Source organism: Trichosurus vulpecula, chromosome 3 (genome assembly GCF_011100635.1).
Source record: "Trichosurus vulpecula isolate mTriVul1 chromosome 3, mTriVul1.pri, whole genome shotgun sequence".
NCBI lineage: Eukaryota > Metazoa > Chordata > Mammalia > Diprotodontia > Phalangeridae > Trichosurus > Trichosurus vulpecula.
Window position 1 is genome coordinate 173139549 of NC_050575.1, and position 24663 is coordinate 173164211.

The following is a 24663-nucleotide window of genomic DNA, read 5'->3' on the forward strand; positions in this document are numbered from 1 at the left end:
TTTGCACATCCTCCATAAATATGTATGCCAGGGGGCACTAACTTTGTTAGTTTGAAGTAGAGTGGAGGTAGGTTTGGGAGAAGGCCACTGATAGGACTAGGGAAGCAGAGGATGGGGAGAAAAAAAGAAAGGAACATAGGGACATATAAAAGAGGAATGAGATGCTTTAGGAGGACCTCATGAGAAGTCTTCAAGTGATGGCTGGATGATGGTTGGCTGGGAATGTGGTAGAAGGGATTCTTGACAAGGTTTGGATAGGGCTAACTGGTCTGTCAAGTCCTTGCCTACTCTGATATTCTGTGAGGTTAGGAGAAGAGGATTTTGACATGATTCCCTAATTAGACTGTGTACTTCCTGAGGGCAGGGAACATGTCTTACTCATCTCTACATCTAGCATAGGACTTTGTACCCGGTAAGTGCTCATTGAGTACTGACTGACTGAATTAGCTAGAAAGAGGAGAGAGAAGAGATGAGGCCTTCTAAGATTTTAGTAACATTACCCCACGGTTAGATGGCCAGTTCCTGTTCTCCTTATTATGATCACTACTCCATCTCTTACAAGTCAGTCCCATATACGGTAGGAAGAGAGAATCACTTCCTTAGGGTTGAAGAGTCATAGCTGGGATATCATTTGTAAGTTTAGAGGATAGGGACAGGACAGAATGATAGAATCCAACCCAGTTTCCCTTAGGGCTTAAAAGTCTTGTACCTTAACCACTGGGCCCCCCACCCTCCTTCCCGAGTAATTCATAGAGCTTTCATATACTGCAGTGTTGAGCTTTCTGAACTGGGCAGCTCACCTGACCTCTTGCACCCACTTGGGTTGTGTTGTATCTTTTAGTCTGTTGTGACCGCATCTTGAGGCTTTCCTTTCCCGTGCTTTTAGGAGAGACCTAGCATTTTCCCTGGCCAATGTCAATTAGAACTATACTCCAAAGTGCTTGTTCTCTTAATATCTGACTCTTTCTCCTCTCCCCCTCCCCCCAGCCCCTCAACTCTCATTTTCTTGTGCCAGAGACAGGCCACATATCAGGACAATGCGAATGGTTCCAAGACCACAATGCTAATTTCTTCTCACCTGATATAACCACCCTTTCTCTCTCCCTGAGTTTCACCCTATGCATAGTTCTTTAGTTGATTCTTTGAACAAACTGTGCTTTGTGCATTTTGCTGTCTCCAGGCTATCATTCTGAGGTACTCCCTTCTGTCCCAGCAAGGATAGTTTCACTAGTTGCGGTACACATGTATAGATATATATATATATTATATGTTTAAAAATTAAAAAAGGTTAAAAACAATAACTTCAACAGCTCCTGGCTGTTCCAGGCAGGCGAGGTCTCACCCTGTAGTTCTGAAGGTGAAGGAATTTCCTTTCTGAGGGGTTCCCCCATGATGGCTGCAGTATGTTTTTTTTCTCCATGGAGGTTAGCTCCGGAGTCCTCAGTCACGCGAGCAGCTTAGCACTCCATAAGTTCCATGGGTCACCATTGGAAATTCCATCCCTTGCCTGTTTCTTCTGCCTCCAGAAAGTCAAACCAAAGGCAAACCCGGATGATGGGAAGTTCCATGCATTAGTGGTGGCGGAGGCAGCCCGTGTAGACCTCAGAGCTGTGTCTCATCTCGTGTCTCAGGGTGGCATGGCTCCAACTTATTACTGCAACTGCTTTTCCGACTGTGTGTGTCATTGGTTACGTGGGCTAAGGGGTCTGATCTGATTAAATACCTAGAGAGGAAAGAGGCAGAGAAAGAACAATTGTCCACTTGCAACCTTAGGGTGATAATAATATTCTCTCCTCTCACTTTTCATTCAAGCTTGCAAGCATTTAAGTGCCTATGGTGGGCCTAGTTCATGCTATTTCCTTCCCCTTTCCTTCTAGCCAAGTCTAACTGATTCTTCTGGGCCGATCTTAAGTAATTTTCCCCAACCATTCCAACTCAACATTGATCTCCAACTTCTCTGAACTTCTGCAGTATTCAGAATCAATGTCATATGCACTGCCTTTTTGTGCTGTTCCTAATTGTTTCTCATGCCCTGTTTCCCAAACTAGAAAGGAAGTTCCTTGAGGCCAGGGTATCTTTTACTCCTTTGTTTCTCCCTCATAGTGCCTACCACAATGATGCACCCACAGTAGGTGCTCAACACACCTTTGATCTCTCCCTCAAATTTTCCCAGAGTACTTGTCCAGATATGGCCTTTGCCCTTGCCACATTCCTTTGTATTATGTCTATTTGTGTGGGTGCCATACAGATACTGAACTGGGAGATTCCTAAGGGCTGGTTTTGTGTCATTTTTATTTTTGTATTTCTGGTATTGAGCACAGTGCCTTGTATATAGAGGGCTCTTAAATGTCCAGTGAATTAAAATGAATAGAACCAACCACTTCTTCTACTCTCTTATCTGAATGCAAACCTTGTTTTCCCCGACATCACCACATTCTTGTAATCCTTTGCAAAGTTGTTTCTTCTCCCACTTCCCTGGTTTCTGCTGGCCAGAAGGGGTTACCCTACTCTTACCTTCCATGGCTTCTTCTGGAACTAACCTTTCTTTTCAGTTTATGCTGCTTGTGACTATCACTTTCTCCCATCCTTGTTGATGTTGCCTACCAACCTTTAGGACACTCTCATACTTTTCTTATTGATTTTGGTACCTGGATCCTGGATTTGCTGTCTGCTATCACAATCTTTAATAATTTAAAGTTTCAAATCCCTTCCCTTTGACCTCACATTCAATGACTTTTATTTTTTGTTTTACTTCAGCCACTCCCTGACATGACCATATCTCACACTTTTGCACTATTAACAATTGATTCCTCTCCAAAGTCTTAATCTACCCATCATTCATGACACCATACTGACTTGTGCTTTATGTGTTCTTTCTCTGACAATGTAATATGATATTAAAATGACCTGGAGTTCTCAAAACAAAATTTTGAAGCTTTATCAATGCCTTGTGTTTTTTACATCACAGCCATTTTCTGGTATTTCCCCTCTCCCAATTGAACACTCCCCTGTAATAAAGAAAAACTTTTAAGCAAAACTGATACCCAAAATAGCCTCATCTAACAGCCTTTGTAACATTTTACTCATGTGATTCCCCCACCTCTCTTGACCCTGGATTTTTGAAGGCCAAGTGAAAGAAAAAAATCTTGTCAGGTCCTATCAAATGGAGAGTTTTTGAGAATGGGCCCAGCTATAGACTGTATATTGTCCAGCAATCAGCTTAGCTAAGTTTGGAGAGGGTCAGTTAGGTGGCGTGGTAGAAAGAGCTCTGGGCCTGGAGTCAGAAAAACCTGAGTTCAAATGTGACCTCAGACACTTATTAGCTGTGTCTCCCTCAGTTCCTCATTTGTAAAATGAGCTGGAGAAGGAAATGGCAAACCACTCTAACATCTTTGCCAAGAAAACCCCAAATGGGGTCACAAAGAGCCAGACACGACTGAAAATGACTGAATGGCAGCAACAACAACAAAAGTCTGGAGAAGTTCGTCATTGGAAGGCTGGTCACCAACTGAGTGATTTTTCGGCACTATATCAATTCGTTAAATGATGAAGGCATAGAGGGAAGGATATGCAGCCTGCCCTGGTGGAGTGAGTACTCACACTGATATCATATATAGCCTTTCAGGAATGAAGATTGCATCCTTCCTTGTCTCTAAGTCCCTCAAAGGGCAGAGACTATGTCTTCATCTCTGTATTTCCAACAGTGCCAAACAAGGGCCCTTGCATCTGTTAGGTGCTCTGCCTGCTATAATGTCACTTTAGGAACTTAATCTGAGAACACAAATTCATCATTCTGATTTGGGAGAATGGGTTACACTGATAAGTCAATAGGCAACTACAGCCTCCCCGCCCTCGCCCCAGGCAATCCCTACTCTCATGAGCAAGAGTCTGTTTCACTTACACAATGTCATTCAGTTCCAGCCTTGTGTCTGGTGGAGGGTTGATGAGGACATAGGACAGTGTGTTCTGGTGGTCATTCATCTCATCTGAAAAGGGAACAGAACCAAACAATGTCACTTTTCCAACCCAGGGGCTGCTGATTTGCTAGGTTAGAAGAAGGCACTTATTCCTTTATTTTTACAAACGTAATCACAGAGGACTTACACAAAAATCCTCTGAGGTCTCATCCTAGTGCAAAGGTGGCCCAGTGTCCTTGAAAATTATGCCAGTGGAGCCCAAGTTCTGGCTGTTTCTACAAAGTTGAAAAGGCTTCAGGTACAGGCCTATGCCTGCTGTTTAAGGACCAGCCTCATTATGTATGGAAGAACTCATCACCAGTAGGTTGACCGCAAGGGAATGGTTTTTTTTTATCTTGGCCATGGTGATCCATGATAAAAATACAAAATGGCTCAAGTTTGAAAAAGAATGCATATTGTCAGATTATAACATGGAGATGTATGAGCAGCCCTTTGTGTTATCCATGGGTAATGAGCTAGATAAAGTTAAATAAGGGTAAATGAGGCTGGATCACCATGGGAAAAATATGCAGCATTTTCAATGATCATAGGTTGTACCTTGCCATAGAAGTCCAGACTTCTAATACCAAAATTCTCTTGGTGATGTTCTATTGCTGAAATCATAGGACACCATGATCTCAGAAGAATCAAAATCTTAGGTGACCCAAAAAGCAGTGGAAAGATCCATGGTTGAGTGTGAGTTGGATGTTGCTCATTATCTGTGATGACTGTAAAATGCATCGAGGATATGCATGACTGGAAAACAAGATGGATTAGTCATACAGTAAGAGGGAGGGAATTCCATAGACAATTTGAGTGGTGCTCTGACATCTAGGAAATTTGAAAGGTCATGGAGGGAGGCTTCCAATACATTGGATGGATCTTCTCTGAGGATTTATAGAAAGGCATGGACAAGAATTGCACAGGATGAGTAGATATAGAGGTATAGTGATGGAATATTTATATTGGCTCCATTAAAGTATTGAAGCATAGATGGCAGAGGGAATCTTTCGAAGGACCATGAAGACTTCTAGGATGATAGAGTTCTATATTTGTTTTCGGGGTCTGCTATCCTCTTTCTGGGTCTATATCCTCTTCTATCAGTCTTCCAAGCTTTCAAGCCGGAGTCTGTCCTCCTTCCTGGAGCTTTCTTTGACTACCCCAGACCAACATCGTTGTTCTTTCCTTTGGGCTCCTGGAATACTTACTATCTGTACAACTCCTTGGGTACCTTAGCAAATAGGATGCTTGTAAAATGCTTAGTGCAATGCTTGACACATAGTAGCTGCTTAATAAATGATCATTCTTTTCCTCCCTTCCCACCTTGGCATAGGCAGCATAGTGCTAGTTCTTATATTGTTTAGCTTTCCATATGTACAAGTCTTGTTTTCAGCAACCAGAAGTATGCTCTTCAAAGGGCAAGGGGATATTACCTCCTTTCCATCTATCACATCACCTAGCTCAGGGTTGAGCTCAGGAAGGGTTTGTAAAGTCACTCTTATCTGGAAGGTGGAGAGGGCAGGGAGTCGATTTGTTATGGGTGGATGGAGAAAAAATTTTGAAAGGCACAGTTAGTTTCTATTCCCCTCTCCTCTCCACCCACTCTCTTGCCCCCTCATCCCACCTCACTGGAACCCAGGAATCCCTTGCTGGTTACAGAGAAAAGAAGACCCAGTTACTTCTCCCAGGCATGGACACATTTAGTCAATACCCCAGAGGGCTAAGTTTCTTCCTTTTTCTGTGTGACAGATGTATAAAGATGGTGCTTATATGTGTCTGAAGTTTTTTTTCCAGTATAAACATTTGTAGCATCCTCAACTCCTCAAAGTTCTGTTATTCAATATGCTTGTAAGAAAGTGGCAGTAGCACATGTTAAATGTGATCTCATTTGTGTCGATACTTTCTCCTCAGCGTGGAGTCACAGCCCATCTACATCTTCAAATTCTGTCCATGTTTTCCCATAAATCCTCCAAGGAGGATTTACTCAATGCTCTGGAAATCTTTCCCTAGATCAGGCCTGCACAACCTGTGGCCCAAGCGCTGCTTATAGTCCTCAGGCTGCTTGTGGTGTGCCAAAGGATTTTCTCTACATACAAAGGATGTTTTCCTCTACATTTTTTGAGGCTGCCCAAAATCCTTTGGTGTGCCACAAGCAGCCCGAGGACTGTAAGTAGCCCCCAGGCCATAGGTTGTGCAGGCCTGCCCTAGGTCTTCAGGGATGTTGGCACAATATGGATTACTGTTATCCCTTGTTCTCACTACATGGCTAGTTCACCTCTTGTTCTCATTGTAGATGTCCTTGTGCTGTCAAATATATGCTCCAAATAAAGGAAAGCTTTCCAACAATCAGAACTATCTGAAAATGAAATTGGTCATGAACTTTTTCCTACTGGATATTGCTGATTTTTGACAGAAAACATCCCCCAGCAAAACTTCGTAACAACGTAGGCACAAAGTGTAAGACAACCCCTTGCCCTAGGAGGCACTCAGTAACTTAGCAGCTATGACCAACCTTATTCTTTCACTCAAAGATCATTTCTTCTTCATATCTATAGCCAGAGTCTTACCTTGCCCTTGAGAAAACAATCACATCAGCATTTACTTCAGTGGTAAAAAAGCTATATCCAATAAAAGAGAGAAAACAAAAAACAAACAAACAAAAAAACAAACCTGGCCAAGTCAAATGAAAGAGCCAAACCTCAGATTCTCTAATTTTAACAATGGCTGTATTTCTTCAAAATGGTAAATCCAGAGGCTGAATAAGGCTTAGGATTCTCATAAGGCAGCAGCTAGCTAAAAAGTAAGGAATCTAGTCAGAGTGTTCACTTAGTGAATGAACAAGTTTCTTCCAGGCCATATGGAAGAGCAAAAAGACCCAGATTCTACTCCTAACTAACCATGTGACTTGAAGCATGTTTCCTCATCTCTCTGCATTCTCATTTTCCTCCTCTTCAAAGCAGGGATAACAATCCCTGACATGTCTACCTCAGATGGCTATTGTAAGGGGTGAATGTGAAAGGGCTTTTAAAAATGTAAAATATATAACTCATAAAGCTTTATAAACTGTAAAACAAATCTAAGTTGATATTATTAAAACCATGCTTATATTTTCCCCCTATTTCTTAATAACCCATTGGAGAAAATTTACTTTCTCCATTGGGTAACCTTATTTCAAGCCACCAATACAACCGCCAATGTGGATGCAATTAACCTCAATAGCAGAACGCCTGAACTGTGGGGGAGAAAAATGTGGATGTTGGGGGTGGCTTGTGCCATCGTTCAGCTTGAGTGGCAGAGCAGACAGCAGGGGTATATATGTCAGCAGGTCATGGAGTTGGAAAACTCACACCACATGGAGAAACGCATCAAGATGGCTTTCCAAATGCTTGAGACAGTTCTGGGCAAGGTGCATCAGGGACCGGACGGAGGGATGGATGGAGAGGTGAGGCCAGGTAGGAGTGGGGAAGGACAAGGAATCCTTACTTGCTGCAAGGCTTCTTAGCAGGAACTCTAGTACCCAGCATGGGGGGGGGGGCAGGAAGGAATGGCATCAGACTACAAACTGCTTTCCTCTACCTAACTTGCATTTGCTTTTAAACTTGGAAATTGAAAAATTGGCAATCAGCATTTAGATTAGGTTCTTTTAAATAAAAGAAAAAAGTGTAATTAAATTTAGCAAATCTTTGCTAAATACCTCCAGTGTGCCTAGCAACTTGTAAATGAGATCTGGCAAGGCCATTTTGTGAAGGTGGTCTTACTTATCAACTTCTTCCCCTCCGATACTTTTTCCTTTTGTCTTTTTAAATTCTCTTTGTTCAGGTCCACCTTTCTAAATGTTTCTATTGCCCTATTCAGACACATGATCCATTTAAAGACATAGCATAAAAGAATGACACAGACCTATGTAAGCATATCTCCCTGTGCAAAGGAAGGCATCTTTCCAGCAGGCAAACTAAAATCAGCCCCAATTTCTGACACGTGATTACATAAAGCGTGGGTTTTTGGTGTGTTGGGTGATGGGGTGGAAATGGCCGGGGAAGGATCAGAGCTCAGTTCCTTGGTTTAATTATCTCTCCACTGACTAAGGATGATCTCATTCATAGAACTATGGTACTAAATTCACTTCTCCCTGAATATACCATGTATATTCTCATCTGAAATGCCTTTGTTTATGGAAGCAGTAGTTCAAGGACCTTTGGGGGTTCCTAAGACTATTTCAGGGGTTCTTCAAAGTTGAAACTATTTCCATAATGCCATTAAGATGTTATTTGCCTATTAAATATTCCTCTCTTTCCCAACTATATATCTGTGTGAAACCAGATTTTCTTCATTTACTTCAATCAAAACAATATAACATAATGGATTGAAGGCAGAAGCAGGTATGAGAGTCTGTCTTCTATTAAGCCAGACATTAGACAGATTTGCAAAAATATGAAAATAATGCCATTCTTCTTGCCATTTTTTGTTTTGGAAAATAGTTATTTTTCACAGTAATATGTTATTATATTAGCATATAATAGGTTTATTATTTTAAATGATTTAATAACTATTTAATGATTTGTCATTTTAAACTTCTTCCACGTAAACAAAAGCTCTTTGGGGTCCTCAATAATTTTTAAGAGTGTAAAGGAGTCCCAAGACCAAAAACTTTGAGAACCATTGGCTTATGGAGTAATTTTCCTTTTCCTCTTTCCTGTCTAAATCTAGCCTATCCATTGAAGTCCCCCTCAAATTTCACCCTTTTGTGCAATCTGTCCTAAACTTTTCAGTCCAGTGACTCTTCTCTTCTTGAACTCCTAAAACACTATGTTTGTTGTACTCTTTGGGTATAGATTACACTGATTTCTCTTTTTTATGTACATATGCCTTGTTTCTCTGAACTTTGAGCTCTGAAGGCAGGGATAATATTTTATTCATTTTTATCTTCCCCAAAAGGTCAAATGCAGAGTGGGTGCATAATGAATATTCGCTATAATCATTTTATGGTGTAAGTGTCTCACTCTCCTTTCATATTGATCTGTGAATGTCTTTCCTGCAATTAGATTATAAGATTGTTGAAAACAGGATCTTCATTTTACCTATCTTTTTATGCCGAGTGTTAGACCCAAGGCCTTGTCCACAATGAGCGCTTCACCAAGATTTATTAGATTGAAATATTTAACTGACTTTGTTACTGGTATTAACAATCTCTAGGATATCTCCCGTGAATCCTCTGGGGAATGATGATAAGTGCACTTTGGGTACAAAATCAAGTTTCCCGGCTCACGGTGTGACCATACTTTCCTGTCCTGTCCATAAGAATATCATGGGGCTGGAGATGTGCTTGCCCATTAGCACTGCTAGTTTTGCTGCCCAGGAGCCTTACAGTAAGGAAGGAAGATGGGGAAAGAGGAGCAGAGAATCAGGAGGGTGGGATAAAGGACAAATAGGACCTGCTCAGTCTCAGTCATCCTCAGGGCGCAGCCAGTGGCATGACAGGGAAGGGGGGTGTACGGGGCACTGAGGGCAAGCCTCCCCATTTCACAGAGAAGACACTTTGTCAAATGATACCATGCACTACATACAAGCGTTCACCCATGCACTATACTGCCACTGTCCTGGGTCTGCTTGGCCTGAGAGCAGATCAGTGTAGGGTACCAATGATACCATTTCCAGGGAAGACTTCACCAATGGCTATGGAGAAGCCAACCCACAAAAGGAGAGACTCCTGAGCCTTAGGAATTGGTGTCCCCAAGCCAAAGGCTTTTAGAAGTTGGCTCGAGGGGGAAATGGATAAACAGTGAATCTCAGCTGTGGCCAGCACCATCCAAGAAGTAGCAGTATACTATAAAGGCATGGGCCTTCCATGAAAATCATTCCTGGAACCAGGTCTTTGTAGGGAGGTGGGGGGGCACAAAAGAAAAAGCACACGATCGTAAGAAAATGCCAACTTTTCCCATCCACTGCATTCTAGCCAGGGCCATAAACCCGAGCACGTTCAATTCTCTTAAACTGTAAGAGCTTAGAGTGGCCATCCTGATCTCCCCAGCTCTGGAGGCCTGATAGATATGTCCCCATAACTTTGCTGCCTTTCAACCTAGGACAGCAATTCTTAATCTGGAGCCCATGAATTTATTTTAAAAATATCTCAGTAACTTTATTTCAATATAACCAGTTTCATTTGCAATCCTATGTATTTCACTTTATGCATTAAAAACACTATTCTGAGAATGTGTCTATAGGTTTTACTAGATTGCCAGAAGGGTCCAGGACATAAAAAAGGTTTAGCACCTCTGGTTGGGGTATTTATAACCATGACTGGGCAGTGGATTTCCCTCCAGTTCTATGAGAAATGCTTAAACCCAGCCAGATACCTCTGGCTCTGGACAAGTCTGAAGTTCAACCCCTCTCCTCTGGAGATGGTGAGGGTTGTGTCAGGAGTGTGGTAGTTTCAGGGGGCCTTTGTTTTAGTGACAAAGGAAAGTAGTGACTGCTGGGGGGAAGGACCCTACTGAGCAGCCTCTCCCCCTTGAGTTACCTCAAATAGAAGGACTGGTAGCTGAAAATTAGTAGAAGGTTTTCAGCTCTCAGCTCCTTCTAAGTCTGTTACTTTTGTTAAAAGGGATGCTGGAATTGATGGAGGCTTTTGATTAGAATTCCAAGTTCAACATTAATGAATTGCATCTAACAGGGATTCTTAATTTGGAATACATGAACTTTTTAAAAAACATTTTCTTGGTAGTTGTACTTAATTACATTTGGTCTCCTTTGTAATCCTATGTATTTTATCTCTTTAAAGACATTATTCTGTGAAGGGGTCCATAGGCTTCACCAGACTGTCAGAGGGGTCCAGGACACATAAAAAAGGAAAAGGGCCTCAATCTAGAATAGAAAGCCCAACTCAGATATGAATTTGGAACATAGCACAATTTTGGAAGAGGTGGGCTTAAATTTCCCTGCTGCTAATTATGGCAAATTTGTTCAAATAAATGAATAGCAAGAATGATACAGGATGCAAAAGTTGATTTCAGGTAATGAAAATAATAGTTCACGTTGCTATGGCACTTTGAGATTTCTACAGTGCTTTTCTCCTAACAACCCTGTGATGCCGGTAGCATAAGTATTCTTATCATTTTATACATGGAAATTATCATATAGATGGAGATTATCATTTTATAGAGGAAACTGAGGCCCAGAGAGGTGTAGACTGGTCCTTGTTCTCTTAGCTATTAAATGTCAGGGCTGGGATTGGAACCAGGTTCTTAACTCGATGTCCAGTGTTCTATTTTCTACCAGAAGCTCCCATTTCCAAAGCAAAAATTGATATATAAATTGCTAATTGGTCCAGTTGCTAAGAGGTCCAGTATGGGCCTCTATTGACCAATATTCTTCGAAGAGAATTTTCATTGTGTATTCTTTCCCTGAGTTGGTCTTAGTGTAAAGTGTCTGGTTTAAATCTGGCATAATGGAATGCCCCTCACTGCTGTATCAGAAGTATTAAGCAGGGCTAGAAGGTCACTATTATTACCACCCAAGGACCACAGTGCCAACGTCTGGTATTTTCATTTTATGTTATTTTTAGAGTCATCTTTGGAAAGGGACCCATTTAAGACAGTTTGTGTTAGGGGAAAAAATAAACAACTCTGGAATGAGAGTCAGAAGATCTGGGTTTCAGTTCTGACTTTGCCCTATCCCTTTGAACTAACTGAGACACTGGGCAAGTGGCTCTTCTATGTACCTCAATTTCCTTACTACAAAACTGCCTTTCAGAGCACTGATGTGAGTATCAAGCTCAGTCCCTGATCTTTATTTGAATATTATTTTCTTTTCAGGGGGACCCTGTAGCTCGGGGACCCTTTAGCTCAGGGTCCCAAGTACCTCTATCCTCTTCTGCTGTAGCCCAACCCAACCAGAAAGGGAGGGACTGGCTGGGGAGGCGTCAGTCAGTGGAGGGAGCTGGCATGTTCCTATCGTGCTTGTGCGCTCTGAGTCAGGCTCGACTCTCTGGTGGGGAGCAGAATTACCTTGCAAATATCCAAGATTTACACGATTCATCACATCACTGGCTGTTAAATTTGCTACATCCTCTACAGAACACACAGAAAGAGGTACAGACATAAACAGAGAGAGAAAGAGAAAGATCAGCAAGCGGCGATTGGGCAAGTATCAGAGACTGAAGAAGGCTCCGCAGCTTGGACCAGAGGATGGAGGGCGAAAGAAAATAGAGAAAAAAAAGTAAAAAAGAAAGAAGGCGGACCAATGCGCGCGCCCAGGATGCCGGGGGTGTATCAGATGCCCCAGCAGCCTGAGAATGAGAACGCAGCCAGAAACAAAAGATTCGGAGTGCTAACACGCTGGATTTCAAGGATGACGTCCAAGTACTTCTTGATGTTCCTAAGTTCCTACTCTCATTTAAGACCTCCAGGTTTGGGGCTGCTTTCACTGTGAAGGGACCCAAACTGGATCTCTCAAGCAGGTTCCCATACTACAGAGTTGGCCTGTGGCTGAACCGGGCCATTGGCCAAGGTTACCTTTGAAACTCCCACTTCCCATTCAGTGCTCTCATGGCCTCCTTCCCTTGTCCCTCATTAAATTCCACAGTCAGGTCTCTTGGAAAAGATCTAGTGAACTAATTCACACTAATATGTGAATGATTGATAATAGCTCAATCTTATTACCTTTACCCGAGGTAGCATTTAACAGCAGAAAGTACCTTAAATACTGGGAGCACTGTTGAACAATGGTTGAAGGGCTGGAGTTGGAGTCAGTATGACCTGGATTCAAAGATTCTGACACTTAACTAGCTGTGTGACCATGGACTTAACTCAACCTTTCTAAGACTCAGTTTCCTAATCTGTAAAATGGGTTGAACGAGATGGTCTTTGAGGTATTTTTTTTTTTTTGGAGAGGAGTAGCTGAGGACTGCAATCAAGGACCTTGTGTCGTCTCTGAAAGTTTGAGTTCCATGAACATGCACAAAGCTGGATTCAAGTCTTTATTTTCCATGAAACGTGTAAGTGTGTGTGTGTGTGTGTGTGTGGTGTGTGTGTGTGTGTGTGTGTGTGTGTGTGTGTGTGTGTGTGATAGAGTATTGTTTAGGAGTGGGGTGAGGTTCTGGCTTTGTGAGTGGGGTTCCTCTCTTCTTCCCTACAACTGCTTACTTAAATATGACTGTGATTTGTTTCTAAACATTCTTATTCTGAATTGGCTTCAGAAGTAGCAAGGATTCCAGGATTCAAGATTTATAGCATGTCCTGTAATATAATACCAAAGTATGGGGGCTCATATTTAACAAGCCAAGAGATACATGCATATACACACAATTACAAAGCAACAATTTTCAATTATTTGCCACTGGTGGAAAAGGGAATAGAGAACAGTTAAACCATAATACTGGATCAAGAATTCATTTCCAGTTACCTTTGAAAGGCAGCATAGTGCAGAGGAAAGAAGACTGGAATGGGAATCAGAGGATTTGTATTCAGATTCTGTCTATGTTGGCTACTACAGAAGCAGCTAATGTTACAGTGGCTAGAACATTGGGCCTAGAGTCAGGAAGACCTGAGTTCAAATCCAGCCTCAGAAACTTATTAGCTGTGTGACCCTGGGCAAGTCACTTAACCTCTGCTTGCCTCTGTTTCCTTAAGTGTAAAATGTGTTAATAGCACCTACCTCTCAGGGTTGTTGTCAGGATCAAATGGGATAATATTTGTAGAGTGCTTAGCAGAGTACCTGGTACATAGTAGGGGTTTAATAAATGCTTATTCCCTTTCCCTCCCTTCCTCTTCCCTTAGCCCTCATGATACCTGCGTGACCTGTGGTAAATCACATCACTTCTCCTGTTCCCAGATTCCTCGTCTGTAAAACCAGGGTCTTGAAATCTGTGGTCTACATAATCTCTTCCATTTCTACATCCTATGATCTTATGATCTCATGAATGGGTCTTTGTATTTTAATATGTGCATGTATGATCTGGCTATATGAGACCGTTTAAAGTAAAGGTTGAAGTTATGCTGTGAAAGCCAGCCTTGAGAAAAGCTGGAAAGCTGTCTGCTTTCCTCATTCTATCCACCTGCTCCTCACTCATTTTTTCTTCTTATTCCATATGAGAGGCAGACATCACCATCTAGAGCAGCTAGGTGGCACAGTGGATAGAGTGCCAGGCTTGCAGTCAGGAAGACCTGAGTTCAAATATGACCTCAGATACCAGTTGTATGATGCTGGGGCAAGTGACATAACCTCTGTTTGCCTCAGTTTCCCCATCAGTAAAATGGGGATAATAAAAACATCTATCTCTCAGGGTTGTTTTGAGGATCAAATGAGATAATATTTGTAAAGTGCTTAGCTCAGTACCTGCCACATAGTAGGTGCTATATAAATGCTAGCTATTATTAAATGATTGTCAGCAATGCCAGTTCTGGCCTTTCTCCTTCTACACTTGCTGCAGTGTGGTCCTTGAGTTTGGGGCTAGTAAATGTTTTGGTTTTTAAAGTGTTCTGTTGGGCCTCATGTCTACATGGGTTAGACAGGGAGTGGTGCCATCCTCACGTACTTGCACATAGAATTATGCTCACCATTAAGAACTTGACCATGAGATTTTCTGAGGATAATGCAGAGGCATTTATGTTAAAAAAAACCCAACCAAAAACCAACAACAGAAGAAGAGAGGCGGGAGAGAGAAAGAGAGAGAGAGAGAGAGAGAGAGAGAGAGAGAGAGAGAGAGAGAGAGAGAGGCTGGGAGGATGAGTATATGCTTCTGCTGCCCCTTTCTAACTTCCGAGAGAAGGTCTCCTCCTCCTGATAATTTTGGTTTTTAAAGGCTGCAGAGATGTGACCTTGTGGTTTCCTACTCTGAAGATCAGCTTCATGGCAGGCACACACACATTTGAAATTAAAAACTCGAGCTCCCACGTGGCCCATGCAGGCCCCTCAGATCGATGTAACTTGATCCCACCCAACCTATTTGAACTTATCTCCCCCTTCTCCCCAACTCACACCCTTCACTTTGGTCTCCTGTACTTCCCCCTAGACACCCCACTCAACTTTGCCTCCACATCACAGTTCACTGCTCTCTGGGAGACAGCATAAGGGTGATGGAGGACCAGATTGGGAACCAGGAGATCTGTTTCCTTCTCCTGGATCTGCCACTAACTTACTCTTTGACCTTCTCTTGACCTCAGTTTCATCCTCTGTTAAATGAGGAGGGCAGGTTAGATGATCTCTAAGGTGAGCAGCTGTGGAAACACATAAATAGCAGGATGTGTGTCTTTAAAAAGAAAAATGCAAGAAAATCAAGGAATAAGGGCTTCAGCACAACTTAGAGGTGAACTTCAGGTCAAACTCAGGATGGATTCCTGGCCTGACACCGTGCACCCTGGGACTTATACTTGTAGTCTGAACCAAGGTTAAACTCCAAAACAGAGACCTCCCCACCCTGCCCAGAGACATACCCTCATCATATGGGAGGGGAGGGGAAGGAGGCACATGGGGGGGGGGGTGTCGCATCTCTAGCACAGCTGTGGAAAAATGTTCCTTGATTAAGACCACAGGTGTGCTAAGTCACAGATACTCTCCTCCTCCCCAACTGCTATAAAATTAGAAGGAGAGTCAGGACAAGGCTGTCCCAGGGTCTCCCCAGATCCTGGAGATGTGTTAACTCCTCAAGGCCCAGGGTGCTTATTGGAATGTGTTCAGAAGTCTCCTTTCCCGCCTTCCACTTACCGTAGCCTGTGGTGGGGAGCCCGAGATGTTTCATTCGGTTTTTGACAAGCTCGGACAGCTCCTGCCGCTCTGATCGCCGATAGAGGCTGAGGCGTTGCTGGTTGATCCACTCAGCTGTCTTGCTCGTGTTCTTGTGACCTTTGCGACTGAGACGGCGGGCCCACTGCATGCTCTTGCGCCGGAGGAGGGGATGATCGGACTGGTCGCTGGCGCAGGAGTTGCGGTGAGGGCGGTGGTGGCTGGTTCCACTCCCGGACCTACTACCCCAGGGCTCCTTTACATCCCTGGTGTCCTCACAGTCCTCCACATTAACGGAGATTTGGGACTGGAGAAACCAACGAAAATTGGCAAGGTAAGGAGGGGAGGCAGCAGGACAAAGTGAGAAAAAGCAAGGAGCTAGGAGCTTGAAGACCTGAGTTCTCATTTCAGCTCTGGCACTAAGCTCTGAGTCATTTCTTCTACTCTTCTTAGTGGCGCTATTCCCAGAACAAGGGGACATGGTTTTTAACATCTTCTGCACCTCTAATAGCCTACTTTTTTGAGTATGGTCTACTTCCAGTCTATGCCTGATGATGGAGGACTAGCTGAGCTAAATTATCATCAGGTTGGAGGTAGGATATTGAATATTTTTGACAATAGTAACTGTCCCAAAAGGTTGATGTTCTGTGCTAATATAGGGAGGTTGGAGGGGCTATCCACACCAATGAAATCACAGATGTTTGAATTATGGGTGAAGGCAGATGTTGGCTAGCCAGAGAAACACCTATACAGAACACTTAGTATTTGTGCTACATAACGGAAAATATATTCAATTCAGCACATTATTGTAAACTGTCCTCTAAGAAATTGTTTTCATTTGCTCTCTATTTTCTTCACCTTGGGCAGAGAACATGATCCTTCTCTTACTGTCCCCACAGTGCCTATAACCCAGGGATGGGGCTGGGGAGAGCTCAGTAAGTACTGGAGTGGACTTAGAATGACAGGAATTTTGTTCTTTCATTGCAGTCAGTAATTGCAGTAAGAGAGCAGAATAGAGTTAAAAAGAAGCAAAACACTCCATTTTTTGGCCACACTACTTCATGTAGCAAATCTCTAAGAACATCCTTTCTCTTCCCTGCTCCCCCAGCCTGAGTTGGAGCCCAAAGGATCTGTGCCAAAGCATAGCATCTTTATCTGTATCAGTTCATGCAACCTGGGACTTTATGCTTCAGGCAGGATTTTCTATAATGATTGTGAGGCACCAAATTGGCTTTTTAAAAAATTCAGTTAACATTTTAAGGGCAAATATTACTCACCTGGGCTCTGAGGTCATGAGGCTGTACAAAAGAAAATTACATGCAGTTTGGGTTAATTCAGAATGTATCACCAGACTCTGCTTGCCCCCCGCCTAGGCCCTGAGTCTTAGGCCAAGGTCCACAAGAGAGCAGGGGCTCACACCCTCTGAACTGAACACTATAGAAAATCCTTAGAATCAGATAATCTGATTTCTCTGATGATTACACCAGCTGGTAACACAAGGACTTAAAACCAGACTCTCGGTGCAAATCCATTGCACGCTGAAGTTGATCCAAGGTCGCAGGGGATCAACTTAGCATCCTCTAAAAGGAATGCCTCTTTCACCTGCTGTGTTAAGCAACATTTCTCAGCTGTTCCACTGTGTATCACCAGGGGGACACTGGCTCCTGATGCTGTAGCAAATTAGCATCTAAATACTGCATCTATAGCAGGATAGCACACCAGGGATTTAAAAAAAAAAAACCACAGGTAAATTAAAAGAAAAAAAGCCAAAGAGCAAAAGAGTAGAGCTGGCAAATGCAGAGATGCTGCGGCTTTGTAGTTCCCAAGGGTCATAGAAAGAGTTACGAACCAGGAAGCAAGGGACTTGAATTAGATCCTTAGATTTGCCACTAACTTTCTGGGTTACCCTGGGCAAGTTCCTTCTACAGCCTAAGCCTCAGCTCAGTCATCTGTTAAATAAATGAGTTGGATTAGATGATCTCTGAGGTTATTTCCAGCTCTGATATAGTATGTACCCATAAGAACTAAACTGAATTTCTCAGCGGTGATATTCCCAGCAGTACTGATGGGAAGGCTCCTCCCCCAGGATATCATGAGAGTGAGTCATCTGAGTTGGCAAACTCTGGTGGTAGCCGCTTAGTAAACTCCAGGGCTTGGTTCAATTCCCTACCTCTGATGTGGAAAACATGTGAGACTCTGTCCTATAGATGCCAATGGGGATCTCAGCACTGGATGAGCAGAGCTTCTGAAAGAGGCGCCCATAAGTCCGTATCCACAGGTCATCATCTGTGATCTTCATCTGGGGCAAGAAAAAGTCTTTTATGAAGGCACTAGGCACTAAGACTGAGAAGCATTTAAGGAGCTCTTCAAAAAAATTGAATAACATGCACACTTAGTCTGATCCTCAAAGTCCTTATTCACAATTTAGATGTAATCTACTTTTCTCGTCTTAGCGAACACTAAGGGCTCTCTTTATGGAGCCTAACCTAGATTATTTGGTATTCCCCAAACATATCCTGTGCTTTTCTACCTATACACCTTTGCTTACATTATTCCCTATGCCTAGATTGCCACCACCTTCAAATCCAATCTCATTCAAGGCTCAGGCCAAACTCCTTTCCAATCCAAACACTGGTTAACTACCTTGGACGTGCAAGGTTCTATGCTGGGTACGAGGGGTTATAGATACAATCTAGACCTTACTCCTAAGGAGTTTACATTCTTTTAAAAATTCTTTTAATTAATTAATTTATTTTATTAAATTTAAAAAAAACTAGGAGCAAAAGACATATACACAAATGATTGAAGTACAAGGGAGAGGTCTAGGCGAAGTGCTATGAAATTTGAGGGATGGGGAGAGATCACTTTAATTTGGACCAATGTTTGTTAGTAAAGACAGGGTGGTGGCATGAATTAGATCATGAAGAAGGGGAAGGATTTGAATAAATGGAGATTTGAGAGGTATGTTGTGGTGGCAGTGGTAAATTGGGAAAGGTAATCATTCCAGGTGTGTAGGATCATATAAAAATGGCATGGGAATGGCACACTAGAGGAGGGGGATACAGTATAATCTAGTTTGGCTACAAATGTAGAGTGGCTGGAAGGAGAGTAGTCTGAAATAAGCTAAACTTAGTATTTGTGTGTTATTCCATTGGCAGGGGGAAGCCAGTGAAGATTTTGAGTAAAGCAGTGCTAGGATTATAGGAAGATTACTTGGCCAGCAGCATGAAGACACTGGAGAAGGGATAAACTGGAGACCAGAAGACCATTCCAGGCAGGTGACCCTTCATTGAAGACCTTCAAGCAGTGGTTGGATGATTACTTGTTGGGTAGGTTAATGTGGGTTCTAGGTTTTGGTCTAGGTTTTGGGTCTAGGTTAGACCAGGTGCCTGCTGAGGTCTCTGTCAACTCTCATACTCTGTGATTCTATAATTCTGCTATCACAATAGCCTGTAGATGGGGGCTTGAACTAGGGTGCCTACTGTAGGAATGGAAGGGGACCAGATGAGGGAGATATTTCTAAAGTAGAATTGCCTTAACAACTATTTTGTACCTCAAACTTAACAAAACCTAAACCCCAATTTATCATCTGCACCCCTCCCTCCCAATCTGGCTTCTTTTCCCAACTTGCTTATTTCTGTTGATGACACAGCCAACCTCTTAGTCACTCTGGTTTGATATCTTGGAGTCCTCCTTTACCCCCACCTCCTACACCTAATTAGTGCCTGAATCCTGTTCATTCTCCTTTCATGTCTCTCACATTTACCTCTTCCTCTCCACATCTTCTGACACTACTCTAGTTCAGGTTCTCATCACCTCTAATTTAGACTGTGGCAATAGCTTCCTGATTGGTCTTCCTGCCTTAAAGCTTTCCTCTCTACAATCCATCCTATACACAGCTGCTATCTCTTTCCTGATTAATTAAAGAACTTTCAGCAATTCCTTAATGTGTCTAGGATAAGAGACAGCTACTTAGCTTGACATTGAAGACCCTCCATAATCTGGCTCCAGCTTACCTTTCTGGTCTCATTTAACATTCTTCACTATTATTGTTCTGGGCTTTCCTACCTCTGTGTATTCGTGAAGATAATCCTCTATGCCTAGAATTTGTGCCCTCCTCTTCTTTGTCTTTCAGAGCTTTTCTCTTCCTTCAAAACTTAGGTCAGGTATCATCTCTCTCCATGATATCTGACACTTTTCCCCCAACAATGAAAAACATTCTCTCCTTCCTCAATTTTTCCTATAGAACTCTGTATGACATCTTCTTTGACCCACCTTGCATTATACTTATTTGGATTCAAGTCTTCTTCCCCTACCTCTAACCATAGCAGATTATAAGTTCCTTGAGGAAAAAAACTGTGATATTTAAAAAAAAAAAAAACCTTTGTATCAATGGTTTCAAATAGCAGTGCTTAATTAAAGTACGACAATGCAGTGAAATGGACAAAAGAAGAGGGGAGAGATCATAGGATCATAGATTTAGAATGGGGGTTTATGAATTTGTTTTGAACTAATTTTATAACTATGTTTCAATATAATTGTTTTCCTTTGTAATTCTATGTATTTTATTTTATACATTTAAAATATTATTCTGAGATGGGATTTATAAGCTTCATCAGACTCCCAAAAGGGTCCAAGTCATAAAAGGGTCAAGAACCCATGATCTACAGCTGCAGGGACCTCAGAAGCTATGTTGTCCCATAGCCCAACAGCTTCATTTTACAGATGAAACTGAAGTCCAGGTGATTCACACATGGTCATACAGGTGGTAAGTGAAACAGATGGGATCTGAACCCAGGTTCTCTGACTTCAAATCCAATGAATGCTCTTTCCATTGAACTATCATGCTGCCTCTCTGAGAATCAAAGATGATACCAATGTCAAGAGTGAATGGGCGGATGGTAATGCCATTACCAGATATAGAGGTTAGAGGTTGGGAGATGGGCAGATTTTTGTAGGACAGGAGACAATGAAGTTGGTTTTGGACCTCTTGAATTTGAAGTATTGGTCTAGGATCTCTCAGTAGTATATTCAGGAAGTTACTGGAAATATGGAAGAAGCCATCACTTACGGCACAGAGGTATCCTGATCCTGGGGTTGTGTCAAGACCCAGCAATAATCTTGTAATTGAGATCATGTAGTCCTTCACAAATGACTGGGAGGAGATGAGTAAAGGATAGATAGAAAGGAAGAATGAAGTAAATTGGCACAGATAGCTATACATATGGCTACCCTTCCCATTAAACACATGTATCTAGATCATCATCCATAGGGCCTGTCATCCAACAGACTGTTGCATACATGAACATACACGCACATGAACATCCATAGGAATGATAATGATCTGAGCTTGGCCCCAGAGAAGAGGTGAGAAAATGTGCTTCTCCCTTTTCTACAGAAGTGGGAACCTTTGCAGGTGAAATACTGGATATACTGTAAGATGCAGTTGATATGTTGGTTGGTTTTTTATACTGAGTCCTCCTCCCCTTCCTTTTAACCTTTTTTTTTGGTCCCAATAAATGGCTTATGGGATGGGGTGGGGAAGGATATATTTGAAAATGAATGTGATATAAAGACAGAAAGTATCAATAACTTTTTTTAAAAGGACATACACAGCACACACAGAGAATTTCCCCCCACCCAGACAAATCTCACAAGGCATTATGTATACCCTTTACCCTTGCTTTCTCTTTGTTCCTCTACTGACTACCCATGGCTGCCAAGACCTCATGGGGCAGCAGAGTCATGAAGAACTGGCAGCAAGGGGAGTCCTCTTTTGCCTTTCCTTTAGTCCTTCCTTGACCTGGGACCAGATCCCACAGCGTGGCCAGTTGGGAAGAACAATATGGCTGTTCATACCACTTGGATGATCTGAAAATTACCAACTACTAGCCTTTCAGAGAGATAGAGAATACCAGCTTCACCACCTGCCCTACCTCTACATCCTAAAGTCTTCAAAGACATACCATTAGCCCTGTTGATATGAGTTCCAGACCTCTAACTGACCTGCTGTAAGGAATACTGCCCTTAGGACTTTGGGGTCTTTCTATCTGACCTATCCCTGAATTCTTTTATATGGATTATCTTTCCCAATTAGAGTAGGGATCATCTAGTTTTGTGCATTTGTGTCCTCAGTGCTAACTACAGTGCTTGGCACATCATAAGCACTTAATAAATGCTTTTTCATTCATTTCATTTCACTTCATTTCATTCATTCCCACATTAAGGCATGTAGGACTCTGTGTACAGAGCCTACTCCATCCCCAAAACATACACCAAGAGTGTCACATTTGGACACATATACTCTTAGCCCCCACTGAACACACATACTCACAGACTGTTTTATGCATGGACAGACATACATAGACCTTCTGCACTGTACCTCCCCCCAGATCATACACAATACACAGAATGCACAAACATACAGAATGCCTCTATCACCCAGGGGAAGCACTTTGAATCATTCACTTTCTCTGAGTGCAGATCTTTCCAGTGCCTCACAGCCTACCTGATAGAGCAAAGTATCCAGCATGCTAATGCTGAAAACTCTGCCTGCTGCAAATGGAAGGCGGAACATGAATGCCAGATTGGAGCCATTCTCTCTCTCCCTCTGTAGGAAAGAACAGAAAATAAAGCTTAGACATCATTGAGAGGGAAAGCACCGGAAAATCATAGGGGCAGGGTTCCCATGAAACACCAAAGTTGGAAATCTTCCAGCAGAAGGCCCACACATTTGAGGGCAATAATTAAACTGTTTCTTAAGCTTTTCCTGGACTACTTCAAGTATCCTCTGAAAGACCTAATTTCTGTCTCCTGAAATCTTGTCTTTCTTTAAATTTCTCCCTAGCTTTCAAGATGGAGCTAACAGCAGCAGGGTATAGAACAGATTGGATTCTTCACAAAATCTTGAAGTTAAAACCCAGGGGCCTGGCCAGCACAAACCCTACCTTTTCCAGTTTGGAAAGAGCCAATGAATAGCTGTCTTTGGCCCGGAACTGCATGAACCGCATGTTTGATGGGTGGGTCAACTCAGTTATGATGCTGAGACTTGGGAATAACCTAGGGAAAAAGAGAGACAAGAAGAGAGGATAACTGTTAGGAAGGAGAATTGTCAAGATCTGGGGATAAGGGGAAGGTTTCCCCAATATATAGGTGTCTTAGAAAGGGAGGCTCAACCTGTAGGCAGGAGTAGAAACTTAGGCTTATAGACTCTTAGAATCGGAAGGGACTGGAGATCATTTAGTACCATATTCTCATTTTTCACGTTTTCAAACTAAAAGAGACCCATAAAGGGAAATTAACTTGTCTCATGTTTTGTGTCCCCTTTAAAATGTGGCATGTGAAAATGAACGTAAGACTCCAGGCTGGACAAGATGGTCTCTAAAGTACTTCCAAGTGAACATTCTATAAAATCTTGACATGATCCAATCAGGGCAGAGGACAACAGAAAGAACATTAGATTCAGAGTCATAGGATCTTGGTATAAATCCTGGCTTTGTTAGGGTACTACCTGCATGACCTTAGGAAAGTCAGTTTTTCCTATTTGTAAATAAAGGTGTTGAAACTCGATCAGAGGGGTAAAACACATGGTCCACAAGCCAGATATGTCCCACAAGACTCTTGAGTATGGCACAAACCAAATTAAAATATAATTAATAAATATGTAACATAAATAAACAAAAATATAGTAACACATAGATAATCTTAATATGTGGTTTTCTAAGTCAACATGTGGTCTGCAAGGAGCCTTTTGTATGGTTTTGTCGCTCCCATTTTCTCTCCTTGAGTTTGATACTACTATACTAGGTGATCTCTGAGGTTCCCTCTAGTTGTCCATCCATTTGTCATTGTAGTCTTGGACATTGTAGTCTTCTACCAAATCCCATGAACACAGATGGATTTGTCAGATTAGCCACTTGTTGCTTTAGAGGGAAGAGAGCACCACAAGACAAATCCTGGCAAGTTTCAGTGGAGGACAGCAAGACATGATGACGCTGGACCAGAGAGGGCAGTGCTGGGACCACAATGTGTTCACTCTGGACAGTGAATAGTGTCCCATCTTCTCCCCATACTCACCGGAACATGGTCTGCACATTTACGATGGTCTTGGCATCTGCCATGTAATCCTCCTCGGCACTCATGGTGCTCTCCTTGTCCACGACCACCAGGTTATCAGCGTATATGATACCACACTGTAGTAGGCTATCTAGGCTAGGAGAGGCCAGACATATCACATAGAGAGAGTGTTGCAGAAATGAGGCCAGAAAGGACAGAGACCCTGGTGGGAACTAGGCTGGAATATATGCTGAGGAGAGATACTGAAGGAACTGGGCTGGATGGAGGCTGAGAGGCTTGAGGGGGACGGGAGTTGTGAAGAAAGCTTGAAATGATATGGGCTTGACAGGGGCTGATAGGAGAGTTCAGGAGAGGGGTCTACCACACACTAAGATATCATGCCGCAAAACTTGAGAGAATGCACCTTTCAGACCTCTTTCTTAGAAAATTTTGGAGCCTGGGAATTCAGCCATCATCCCATTTCCTTTCCTATGCATGGGAGATCTTCCCATGTGGCTATGGGAAGTTTGGATCTGATCCACATTTCCTCCCATGGCTTCTAGGGGCAAGTAAGGAGGAGGGAAAGTTTGGATTGGAATTGCTTCTCTTTCTTTCAATCTACCCCAACTCTCAACATTAGCCTTAATTAGCATCTGATTGACTTCACTATATATAGGAGAAAAGCCAAGGGAATAAAAAAGTGGATAATAGGAAACAGAAGGAGCAAAGAGGAAGGGACATGAGGAAGAAAAGAGGAAAGAGAGGCGAGGGAAGAAAAGGAAGGTGACTGGGGAGGAGTTCAATCCTGGAATTCTTGCTTATTTCTAAGATATTCTGAAATGGGCTATAGAGGGCATTGTGGCTCACTCCCACTCCCCATTATGAGGCCTTTTCTCTACCTTTACACAATACAGTTTGACCCTTGAACTGACTC

At 42.5% G+C, this 24663-nt stretch overlaps 1 protein-coding gene across 3 annotated transcripts in view; it reads right to left on the reverse strand.

Annotated features, from left to right (window-relative positions):
• Nucleotides 1–1422: 1422 nt before the first annotated feature.
• The window catches only part of KCNT1 (potassium sodium-activated channel subfamily T member 1), a 194565-nt gene continuing 171324 nt past the window's right edge, over nt 1423–24663 (reverse strand). For 2 of the 3 annotated variants that reach the window (XM_036750629.1, XM_036750628.1), the window contains 8 exons: nt 23751–23885; nt 22622–22733; nt 22183–22284; nt 20746–20829; nt 17845–17973; nt 15657–15981; nt 3902–3986; nt 1423–1723 (listed from right to left, as the gene is read on the reverse strand). In XM_036750629.1, coding sequence (XP_036606524.1) covers nt 1603–1723; nt 3902–3986; nt 15657–15981; nt 17845–17973; nt 20746–20829; nt 22183–22284; nt 22622–22733; nt 23751–23885 — 1093 coding nt within the window. In that variant the 3' untranslated portion in view covers nt 1423–1602. Of the gene's footprint in view, nt 1724–3901; nt 3987–15656; nt 15982–16951; nt 16973–17844; nt 17974–20745; nt 20830–22182; nt 22285–22621; nt 22734–23750; nt 23886–24663 lie in introns of all 3 variants that reach the window. The other variant, XM_036750627.1, reaches the window with a different exon arrangement.